Raw genomic sequence first — 12,483 nt, forward strand, 5'->3', positions numbered from 1 at the left:
AGCATGGCCAGTAATGACAGCAGGAATTCAAAACATTAAAAAAATTTAATGTATTTTTTTAAATTTCCCACTCTACGACCGACTACACTAGGTAAGGTGATCATTTAAAATTTAACCCCCCCCCCACTCCCCCTTCCCGGCAGCCTGATAACAACCTCGGATGACAGGACCGCATGTTCCTAACCAGTGCATCCTGGCCTATGTTTATCCCTCAACCAACATCACAACAACAGATTATCTGGTCATTATCAATTTGCTGTTTATGGGAGCTTGCTGTGCGCAAATTGGCTGTCGCATTTCCTACATTATAACAGCGGCTACACTTCAAAAAAAGCATTTAATTGGCTGTAAAGCGCTTTGGGACGTGCTGAGGTCATGAAAGGCGCTATATAAATGCAAGACTTTCATTTAACAGCCAGTATTGTTAAGATGCGGATGATGGACATATGTCATTTGCAGCATAACATTGCATTGGTGGGTAATCACAGAAGTGACAGAAGAGCTCCCCACCACAATGGCATGCGCATGACAGGCCGAATGGCCTCCTTCTGTGCTGTAAGATTCTATGAACACAAAAGCAAATTACTGCGGATGCTGAAAATCTGAAATAAAAATAGAAAATGCTGGAAATACTCAGCAGGTCAGGCAGCATCTGTGGAGAGAGAGAAACACAGTTAACGTTTCAGGTCAATAGATGACCTTTCACCAGAGCTCCCCATCCTTCTTTCCTGCCTGCCCCAGATCCGCTCAAAATTGAGTGGACTGGGAGAAGAAAATCTGTCCCGATATATCTCAAAATCATTTTGTCTTTATTGAGTACAATTAATGAAGAATTCTTCTATATGAATTCATGTGTATAATGCAACCCATCGTGGCTTCCTAAAGTGATTTAGAGAACGTTTATTCATAAGTTACATGCCGTGTAGAGGAAATTTAATATCCAAAGTAGCACATTTTGAGCAACACAGTGGGGTAGATATCAACTTCAATAGAAATAAAAATCGGGAGAGCTGTAAAACGGGCTGCTGATTCACGTGTTTGACGCTATCGCACAAAGTCAAGATCTACCCCAGTGTATCTACAAACTGGTTTTTGGTAACTCACTGTATAAAACTCTTATTTCAATCTAAACATTAAAAAAAAGATTTCTTATTAACAGATGGACTTTGTGAACAGCTATGGATTTTTATGCAGCTATAGATTTTCATGCAGCCACATGCAGGAAATGAAATGTGTCTCAGAGTGAGCACATAGCAACATTACTGTTTACTTAACAATCTCTTATGAGGCATTTGTATAAGTCTTCTGACATGAGTTTGGCTTTAGTATAACATTAAGAACTTTACAAAGCAATAAAAAAACCTCTGAATCAATAAAGTCAGGGTCATCAAAATCAGATTGTATTCTTTTTGAGTTCAGCCCTGCAGAGTCTAATGCACGAGGCCAGTAGTTAAGGCACACTGATGGTTTTACAACAAGGATACTTACATTTTATTTTTAGCTCTTTTACTCCAGATGTATTTTCGGGTTAGGCATCTTGGTCACACCCATATGTGAATCCGGAGAAAGCTTTCACTTGCCCAGATATCTATAGATTTGTCATCATATTTGTCTCATCCAAGCCTCTTTGACCTCTAGACTTGACGAGGCCAGCACTCTCCTGGCCGGCCTCCCATCTTCCACTCTCCGTCAACTTGAGCTCATCCAAAACTCTGCTGCCCGTGTCCTATCTCGCACCAAGTCCCGTTCCCCCATCACCCCAGTGCTCATTGACCTACATTGGCTCCCGGTCCGGCAAAGCCTAAATATAAAAATTCTCATCCTTGTTTTCAAATCCCTCCATGGCGTCGCGCCACCCCCCCCCAATCTCTGTAACCTCCTCCAGCCCTACAACCCTCCAAGATCTCTGCACTCCTCCAATTCTGGCCTCTTGCACATCCCTTTATTTTAATCGCTCCACCATTGGTGGTCGTGCTTTCAGCTGACTAGGCCCTAAGCTCTGGAATTTCCCTCCCTAAACCTCTTCGCCTCTTTACCTCTCTCTCCTCCTTTAAGACGCTCCCATTTGTCCTAACATCCACTTATGTGGCTCGGTGTCAAATTTTTGTTTGATAACGCTCCTGTGAAGCGCCCTGGGACATTTTACTACATTAAAGGTGCTATATTAGTACAAGTGGTTGTTGTTCTGTATAAATTTGCACTAAAATTCACCCTGGGATAGAAAGCATCAGGTACCATTGTATCTGCAAGTCGTGGCCACTCCTGAATTACTCTTCCTTATGTGAGGCATCCAGCACCTCCTGAACCTAATTAAGAATGTCCATGCTCATTAGTTTTGCAAAAATGGCTGACTTTCCAGCAAAATCAACTAATGCATGGGACAAAATGCAGTAGCATTAACCATAAAACATTAAAAATTATAGGTTTACCACTACCCTTAAGAATCCTGTTTGAGCAGTGATGTGCCCATGTGTGAGCAGCTTGCCATGGGTGGTCCCTTACCTGGAGTTGGGTTTTCGAGCAAGGGAGCTAATTTAGGTAAAGTTCGGTGAAAATGTGGCCTGTGCAGTTTTTTTTTAAAGATTTTTGGATCCTCAGGCCCAACTATTTTCAGTTGCTTTGTCAATTAACTTTCCCTTCAGAGTTGGGTTGTTCGCTGATGATTGCAATGTTCAGCTATATTTGCAATTCCTCAGATAATGGAGCAGTCTATGCCTGCATCCAGCAAGACCTCAACAACATCCAGGCTTGAGCTGATAATGTGCTCAGTAACATTTGCACCTCGTAAATGGTAGGCAATGGCCATCTCCAACAAGAGAGAACCTAACCACCTCCCCTTGACATTCTATGGCATTACCATCGCTAAGTCCACCACCGGGAAAATGGCAGAAACTGGGAGTGGGTACCAACCCCGCTCCCAACATGCCTCTGCGCCATCGTCCTGGGAGGCGGGTCCCCGAGTCGCACAGGGACCCATCTCCTCGAGGCGGGAAGGGGATTAGAGCCAATAAACTGCCTGTTAACAGGCAGTTTTGAGGCTTTTCCCCATTTTACGCCTGCAGGTGCGGGCTTCCCGATGGCTGCGAACCTCGCCAGGGTCAGCCAGGCGAGCAGTGGGCCTGCGGGGGTGAGAGGGGTCGATATGTCAGCTGTAGAGGTAAGTGATGGGTGCAAGTGTGGACAGGTAAGTATGAGGGGTGAGTGTTAAGTTTTGGAAAAAGTTTCCTTACCTTTGCTTCTTTCTGCAGGCTTCAACTGTTGAGGATCCGAAGGTGCCTCATCTCAACGGCAGAGATGGCAGAATGGCTGCTGCATTCTCAGATTCAGCAGCCATCTGCTTTCTGCTGAGGAGAGAGGCCTTGGTAAGAGTTTGTGCAAGGGCTCACCTTAGAACAGAGATTGTCAGTGTTTGACAGCGTCTCAAAGCTGTCAAATGCTGACAATTAATCTGTCAAAATATTTTCGACAGATGAAGCGCCATATGCTGACGTCATCTGTCACCAGCTTTCCCTTAATTGGCCGGTAAGCCCGCAGGGCGGGCTTTATAATGTGAAGGAATAAGCCATATAACCTATTCAGAAAAATACACTGGCCTAGAAATTGAGTGGGGTTAGCGCCCAATTAGCGGCGCTGGAGGGCATTGCGCTGGAATTATAGCCGTTTCTGAAATTGACTTGGGCCTTACCATCGGCGTTAGCCGGTAGCGCTGCGCCGGCACCGATGACGTCATCGGTGTGCGCAGCGTCCCGGTTGCCGTGGTAACCCGGCCCCAAGCCCAAATTCAGTTGCGCCCGCCTCGCCCGTGGCAGGCGCAACCAACGATTGTGGAAAGGGTTCTTACATGCCTTTGCGCCGGTGCATAAAGGTGGAGCGGCGGCCGGCCGCGTTCCCGGCGGCCGCCTGCCCGCACCTCCCTTCCCGGACTCCTGCATCACCCCCCCCCCGCGGCCCTGATGTGTGTGTGCTGCGAGCCCGGCACTTCCCCGAGGTACCGGGCTCAGATGTCGGGGGAATCCGCCGGTCAGTTGTCGGCTGCAGGCAGCTCCTCCTTAACAGAAGGAGGAGGCCTGCAGTTCCCCAGCCTGCCGCACCGCATCGGGTGCCGCAGCGGGGGATTAGCGCCGGAAAACCCAATTGAACGCCCGTTTTGAGGCGCTAAAACCCTCCTTTAGCGCCCGCCGCCGTCTGGGCCCGGCGCAACCGAATTTTCATCGGGCGCTGCCGCATTAACGCTGGCGCAAAATTTCTGGCGCTACAGCCCTGGCGAGCCCACAACCCAATTTCTAGGCCACTATCTTTTGAAAGAATTCTGGCCTTATTAAAACAGGACAAACTGGGTTTGGAAATCGAGAAACCGAACGATGAAATAGCTGTGAAAAATTCTGGCTATTGAGATAAGATAATTGTTGACACTGAATCAATAACCTTATTGAAACAGAAGGTTAAAGGCTCCCGACAGGCTGACCTTTGGGAACGAAACAATGGTTTACCCTGGATAAGGTGTTCTAATTTACACTTCGTAAAGAAGCACATAAAGTAAGGAATATCTGCCTTCGTAAAAATGACATCAAGTAAAAATCACACCTGCCGTAACACCGTTTTTTATGGTAAACGTAGAACACCTAGAGAAGAGACATAATTCTGTAATGCTACCAGCTGAGGTGACTGTAAGAATTGCAGGGGTCTACGGAAAAATGACTAGAGATAATTAGCTTAGATCAGCAGAAAACCTTAAAGGAAATACCACTGGAAAAGGGTATAAATATTGAACTCTCAAATGGGATAGTAGACTCGCTTTAAAGGGGCAAAGCGATTCTTGGCTTCAGAGGTGGCTCTGTAAGTCTCCAACTCTTTGTACCTCGGGGATCAAAGGTATTTGATTTTGGTGGATATCCTGATTAGAACTTTAAGAACTGTAAAACTGTAGTGAAGTTAAGATTTGAGAGTAAGGTTCTCTGATAATAAGATTGTAAGCTTTCTCTTTTTGGAACTGTTAATGTTACGATTGACTCACCAACTGTAAACTGCATGTTGGTTCTTTAATAAATCTATATATTTTTAGAATTGTCTCACAAGACTTTTGTATCAAAAACTCGCGAACTCAATCTCTGTACACTCTTTGGTGAGGAGTTGCAGAATTCTGGGGGAGTTTTCCGGCCCCTCATAATATCCGGAATGTTACAGTCTAGCTAAACTTATTAAAAGTGCTATCTGGAGGACGGTAACATTTTCAGGTTGTTCCTTTTCCTTTAGGAGAGATAGTCCCAATTTAGCGTCTTTTGGATTCGGCTACCTCAAACCTTAGTTGAAAGTGAATGTCTGGGGAATACGCCTGATCCGAGGTAGCCCTAAAGGGACTAGGACTAGTAATTATCCCTTCAATAAGGCCAATCAAGGGAAAATGGCGTGGGTTCGTCGTACATTGCTGGGGATGGGACTAGAACCTGGAGGGCAGCAAATCGTCTCGGCTGGCAAAATCCAGCCCAAACTCTTTTCACTAGTAGGAATGTAGTACTAGAATTAAATGACTGCTACTGTACTTGTATATTTAGTAACTGTTGACTCTGTCACAGCGTTTCTGTCATCGATAGTCACGCAATCCAAAAACATCTTTTTTATTTCATATTTCTTACACAAGTAATTTTCATTTTTGCCACCGGCAGCATATTTTTGTGATTCATTGCATATGAAATACTGGACAAGATTTTGTTCATTATTTTACTTTTCAATGTTTCTCTGCCTTCGCATCAAGCATGCCAGTTATACTACATTGGCGTTTTGATGAAACCTATGTAGTATAACTCGGGGCGGGGAGCGGATTCGGGGCGGGGGAGGTGAGGTGAAGCAGCCAAGATGGAATTCTGGCAAATAGTGTCTGACCACCTCGAAGGCAAATCTCACGCACTCGCTTTCGCTTCTCGCTGACTGCAGTATAACTGCAAGCGCGGTGAAACAAACCTTGGAAAGTTTGGAAATCTACAAACCTCATTCTGTAATTGTTTTAATTTTGGCAGAGCTGACTGTTTTGCTGGCTCTTCACTAACATTAAAAATGTAACTGGCAATGATACACTGGTGAGGGAGGGAGGGGAGGGGAGCTTTGTGCATGTGTGTGTAAGCACTCGTAGACTCGGCTCTGCTTTGCCTGGCTGGAGAACGATGAGGAGCCAGCTGTAAAACTCAGCACTGCCAGTATCACATCACTCTAAGTAGGTACTGGCCCCAAAACTGGTACCTATAGTGTAACCGGAGCAAAATAAATGTGCACGCTAAGCTTACTTTAATTGAATGTCTGTCAGGATTGGATCATAAAATTACTGACAGATGTTAAATGTTGACATTGCTTATTAAACTCTAAGATTGCTACACCTATCAGGCAAAGTATATCTCATTTCTCATAAACCAATTGCGTTTTACAAATTGATTATTCTTTAACCTTTAGACTGCCAATAAGACTAGGGAAAATCCAGATGGCCATGGCCTACAATTTCCTTTTTAAATTTGCAGTCCATACACTGTGATGTTGAGACAAACACATGTATTACAGAATAGGCATCTTCAAATGTCAGGATTATCTTTATTACTGAAATGTCATCCCTCTCTAATTACAAAAAAAATCTAGGAACATATTACGAAGCATTTACAGCCCAGATTTTGTGTTTATGCTCCACATGAGCCTTACTGAATTTTTTTTAATGCATGCCATTTATCAGAAAGAAATACTGAAAAGCAATAGGCAATATTGTCAGGTTGGGGTAAAATAGAGAGAAAAAGGGGTGAAGGGGAAAGAACCAAAAGATACACCAATCACAGAGGGGAGTTAATGGGTTAAATTGAAGGGATAATTACTAGTCCTAGCCCCTTTAGGGCTACCTCGGATCAGGCGTATTCCCCAGACATTCACTTTCAACTAAAGTTTAAGGTAGCCGAATCCTAAAGACGCTTAATTGGGTCTAAAGGTCCAGACTATCTCTCCCTAAAGGAAAGGAACAACCTGAAAATGTTACCGTCCTCCAGATAGCACTTTTAATAAGTTTAGCTAGACTGTAAAGTTCCGGATATAATGAGGGGCCAGAAAACTCCCCCAGACTTCAGCAACTCCTCACCAAAGAGCGTACAGATATTGAGTTCGCGAGTTTGATACAGAAGTATTATGTGAGACAATTCTAAAAATATATAGATTTATTAAAAAATCGACATGTAATTACAGTATGTGTTTCAATCGTAACATTAACAGTTCCAAAAAGAGAAAGCTTACAATTCTTATTATCAGATCTTAACTTCGCTACATTTTTACAGTTCTTAGTCTTATTCAGAATATCCACCAAAATCAAATACAGTACCATTGATCCCTGAGACACAAAGAGTTGTAGACTTACAGAGCCTGCCTCCGAAGCCTGAGAATCGCTTTGCCCCTTTATAGTGAACCTATCATCCCATTTGAAAGTTCAATATTTATATCATTTCTCAGTGGTATTTCCTTTGAAGTTTTCTGCTGATGTAAGCTAATTATCTATAGTCATTTTTCTGCTGACCCCTGCTATTTTTACAGTCACCTCAGCTGGTAGCAATGCAGACTCGTGCCTCTCCTTTAGGTGTTTGAAGTTTATCATAAAAAATGGTGTAACAGCAGGTGCGTCTATTTGATGTCATTCTTACCAAGGACTTCTGTTTGTGTCTTTTCACAACATGTAAATTAAAACACCTCAACCAGGGTGATCTATGCAATTCTTAGTTACCTCAGCTGGTTGCAACACAGAATTGTGTCTCATGTGTTTCATTTGATGTCATTTTTACGAAGGCATATGTTTCTTAATTTTATGTGTTTCTTTCCGAAGTGTAATTTAGAACACCTTAACAGGGTGTACCATTGTGTTCTTTCCAAAGCTTCAGACTTCAGGAGCCTCCAACCTCCTGTTTCAATAAGGTTATTGATTCAGTGTCAACAACTTATCTTACCTCAATAGCCTGTATGCTGTTTACAGCTTCAGATTGTTGAGGCTTCCAGATTCCCAACCCCAGTTTGTCATGTTTTAATAAGGCTAGAAGTCTTTCATAGAATGGTGTACTTTTCTGAATATGGCTTATTCCTTCACAAAATGACCTGACAAAAAATTGTTAGGTGCTAAAAAAATAATCACCTAAATAGCTGAAAATCTTTAAAAGCAGGTTTCTCAGCCTAAAGAAGCCTAGAAGCATGTCAATTGACATGATCATATCTCATTTAAATAGTAATCCTGTTACTGTGTCTGGGTCTGATCAAGTCTGCATGGTACAATTTGCCTGCGAGAGACTCATGGTTAAAATTGCAATTTACTGTTTATTTTCGGCTAGAGCCTTGTTTAATGTAAAGTATTAAAAAAATACACGTTAATAACTTGCCTTCCTATTTAGAGAAAAAGGTGCAGATAATTGTAACGCAGCTGTAAAAACATCGCTTGGCTCAGTTGGCAGAACTTAGTCCAGGACTTGAATGCATAAACTAGGTTGATATTTCAGTGCAAGACTGTATCATCAAAGGATAAAATATGAAATCAATGTCATGTCTGCCTGTTCAGCTGGCAGTATTCAAAGAATAATGTTGTCCTGATTTCCTAGCCAACAGTCCTCCCTTTAAATAACCACTAGAACCAGGTACATTGGTGTTTTTTTTTTTAAAAAGGACTTAAATTAAAAAGCACCTTTCAGAATGTGAAGTGCTCTGTGTTGTGTCTGTTGATGTGATGCAAGTTCTTTATTCTGTTCTGTGACTATGCCAAAAGTATTTGCCCTTCCTAAGAAAATCTTGTTAACTATTTATTTGTATAAATTAGTTTACTATGGTCTTTCTGGAATACTGAACAAGTGGAGGTAAAATTTTAAAGTCATCAAAGTCATGTGCTGTGATTTTATTTTTGTAACTTTTTATTTTTAATATTGTTCTTCAGTAAAAATTCCAATTGTTCTTCTCCCCTCCTCTTCTGATGTTGCTCTTTCTTGCTGGTGTATGGCTCCGTAAGCCCAATAGCCCTCTGGGATTTTACCCAAAGAGATATTCTTCACGTGTCATCCTCAGCAAGTGAGGGAGCAGGCTATTCAATTATGGAAGTTATCACAGACAAATCCAGTCCTGTCCTCACTCACCCACACATGCACATATTCCAATAAGATAGCATTTAGGAGAGACAGCTCGAGTTCTTCTCATCCTTGCAGCCTAAGAGACTGAAGCCAATTTTAGCACTGTAACTTCTGCCCACAGTGAGATCAGAGAACACAGCAGAAATTGGCAAATGGTTTTTTTCTGATAAAGTTGTTTCTTTAGTTTATTACACTCTTAACTACAAATGAAAAGCAAATACATTTATCCGTGAATTTTAATCCATGATCCTGGTTTCCTGTAATTCACCCTGTGCAATCACGCTCGGCAAACATCTTTTAATTTTGATTTGGAAGTTAGGTACAGAATTTGCCCTATTAAAAACTGTACCAAAATCAAATGGCACCTTTCTTGGTTCAGAATTATAGAAATAGAAGCGTAGAATCTTACAGCACAGAAGGAAGCCATTCAGCCCATCGTGCCCATGCTGGCTCTTTGAAAGAGTGATCCAATCAGTCCCACTCCCCCTGCTCCTACCCCATTGCCCTGCAATTTTTTTCCTTTTCAGATATATATCTAGTTGCCTTTTGAAAGTTACTTTTGAATCTGTTTCCATTACCCTTTCAGACAGTGGATTCCAGATCATAACAACTCGCTGCCTAAAATAATTTCTCCTTATCTCCCCTCTGGTTCTTTTGCCAAATACCTTAAATCTGTGTCCTCTGGTTACTGACCCTCCTGCCTTTGGGAACAGTTTCTCCTTATCTACTCTATTAAAACTCCTCATGAATTTGAACACCTCGATTAAATCTCCCCTTAACCTTCTCTGCTCTATGGAGAACAATCTCACCTTCTCTACAACACCACTGTGCCTTCTATAGTCAGCATCCATAGTCTTCAGGAACATTTGATTGAGGGGTAAACTGTCCCTTGCATATGTCTATCTCTATAGCCATAATTGTGCTCCTAAACTTGGTTTAAAAAAAAATACAAATGCAATATGTATGCAGACACAAATTGAGATGGGGATACTGATGGTGAATATTATTCGCAATGGAAAATGTAGCCCATGAGGATGCAAGTGAGCCAGACAACAGTCTGGCGCTTTTAGCTAGAAGAAAGGAAAGCTATGAAATATGAAGTATAACGCGTCTATATTGAATGTCAATATTACAGTTAACTGGCTATTTGATTTAATTAGAATTTCTTACTGGGAGCTCATTATTGAATTTTTTTTATATTCCAGGACACACGGGCCGCTTACTGAAAACCTTGTGTTTTACAAGCCTCACCTTTGTGCTGCTGCATGCCTTATTTCAAATTACAATATACAGCCTACAGGCTAATGAAAAAATCCAGCCAGGCTTCAATTGTAAGTACATTCATTTCTGTTCTTTTCTCAGGCGTTGTGACAAAACCACGCGGGCAATGATTTTTTTTTTAGTGGAGGTAAAGGATTCAATAAGAAGCGATGATTCTTGTTCTGGGTTTAGGATTTGGAGTTAGGAGCAAAGCCGTTGAATGTTGCATACTGTGGTTTACTGCACATATTTGAAATGCATATTAATTTGTATATTTCCTTTTTATCAAGTTAATGAAAATATAAGGGGTAGTTTTCATCTTCACCATCCGGACATTAACTGGCAGAGCAGATCGGTCACCTCTTATAGACACCGCCCGTTTTTTATTTTCATTGGCTTTAATGGAATTAAAAAATCAGGCAGGTTCTATACATAGGAGACGAATCTGTTCTTCCATTGCCCAAGCGGGAATCCATATGAAGGAGAAAGGAATAGAAGGTTATGCCGCTAGGGTTAGATGAAGAGGGGTGGGAGCAGGCTCGTGTGGAGCATAAATGTCGGCATGGACCAGTTGGGGCCGCGTGGCCTGTCTCTGTGCAGTGCATTCCATGTAATCTTCTGACTGAAAAACACTGAAGTTGAAGAATTGGAATCAAACTGATTTCTGCGTTTTGTAGCACAGTATAAATACTGGCATTGTTTTCAGTGCCACCATTTACAAGATGAAATTCCGACGTCAATTTGCTGTAGAAAACAGTGCTCGTATTAACAGTCGCCTCGTTGTGCTGTGAAATGTGGAAATTATTCTGAACCTAAAGTTTGGTCATCTAGCATGAAGGCTTGACTAGCTGCATAATCTGCAATAGAATACAAAAACATATAGGGGTAAAAGCCACACGACTGGCACAAAGCATCTTCCTCAGTATGACCAAAAGAACAAGAGGCTGTAGAAGGTGTTACATATTTTTATCAATCTTCATCAGGTCAAAGAGCTGAAATTAAATCGCACTAAATAGCTCTAGCTCATCACACACAAGACAGAATAACAATGCTTGAAGATTTATGGGCCGATTGTCCTGGCTCCTAAAAATGGGAGCTGAGCTTTTTATGCTTGCAAGGAATGGAGATCCAGATCACTGGGTCTACATCTCTTTAACGCTGTCCTGGGATGTCTGGTGTATGTCTGTGGGGGTTAACCTGGTCTGTTGATGGTGGGGGTGGGGTGGGGGGGAGGGGGAGAGGGTCAACCTGCTGGGTTTGTCCTCCCCGAGACTTTTGCACTTGAAATCAGGAACATCCCAGCTGCCAATCAGCGTTGGCAGCCGGAAGATCTCAATCACCCAGGACTTTCCACCAGCACAAGGCCCTCTTGGGGGAGGACCTGCGCCGGGGGTTCCCTTAAGCCTCTTAAATGGCTAAGGACAGAAATTAGGGGTGATCCCATGGCTGAACTTTTTTGGAATCGACAGTTTACTCAGTGCCTCAACTGATGGAATTAAGCACACCAGCACTATAAAGCATCCGTACAATGTCCAAGCCATTCCTTTCACAATCATCACCATTGGTGGGAGGGGGGACGTTGGGCTGGATTTTCTGAATGGGAAGCTTTTGGAGGCGGGACTCCCACTTGTCAGGTTTCAGCCTCGCCTCCATCAACTTCTGGCCAACCAGCAGGATTTTCCCCTGATTGACCTTGTTAAGCCCGCCCGGCAGGCTCAGCAGGCCAATTAGGGGGAAGTCAGTGACAGAACACATCAACGTATGACGTGTCATCTGTCAAGAATTTTTGAAAGAAGAAATGTCATCATTTGACAGCTCTGTGAAGCTGTCAAACACTGACATTCTGTGTAGCTTGATGAGGCCTTGTGTTCAGGACTCATCAAACCTTTCTACTTTGCAGAAATCAGCTGGCTGTTGTATCGGAGGATGCAACAGCCAGTCTGTGATCTCTACAATGGAGATGTTGGGGATTTCGGCTCCACAGCGGCTGAAGGCTGTAGGTAGAAACAAAGGTAAGTTAACATTTTCTAACACTTTACACTCACCTCATATATTTACCACTCCACACTTGCACCCATCACTCACCTCTACCCGTTAACAGGCAATG

General features: G+C 42.7%; 1 protein-coding gene across 1 annotated transcript in view; it reads left to right on the forward strand.

Moving 5' to 3' along the window:
• piezo2b (piezo-type mechanosensitive ion channel component 2b) overlaps positions 1-12,483 on the forward strand; it is an 852,062-nt gene that overhangs the window by 318,226 nt on the left and 521,353 nt on the right. The window contains exon 3 of the mRNA XM_085992353.1: positions 10,322-10,447. Coding sequence (XP_085848479.1) covers positions 10,322-10,447 — 126 coding nt within the window. The remainder of the gene's footprint in view (positions 1-10,321; positions 10,448-12,483) is intronic.

The sequence above is a fragment of the Somniosus microcephalus genome, chromosome 7, assembly GCF_052327205.1.
Source record: "Somniosus microcephalus isolate GS21.2 chromosome 7, FLI_Smic_1.0, whole genome shotgun sequence".
NCBI classification, from domain to species: domain Eukaryota; kingdom Metazoa; phylum Chordata; class Chondrichthyes; order Squaliformes; family Somniosidae; genus Somniosus; species Somniosus microcephalus.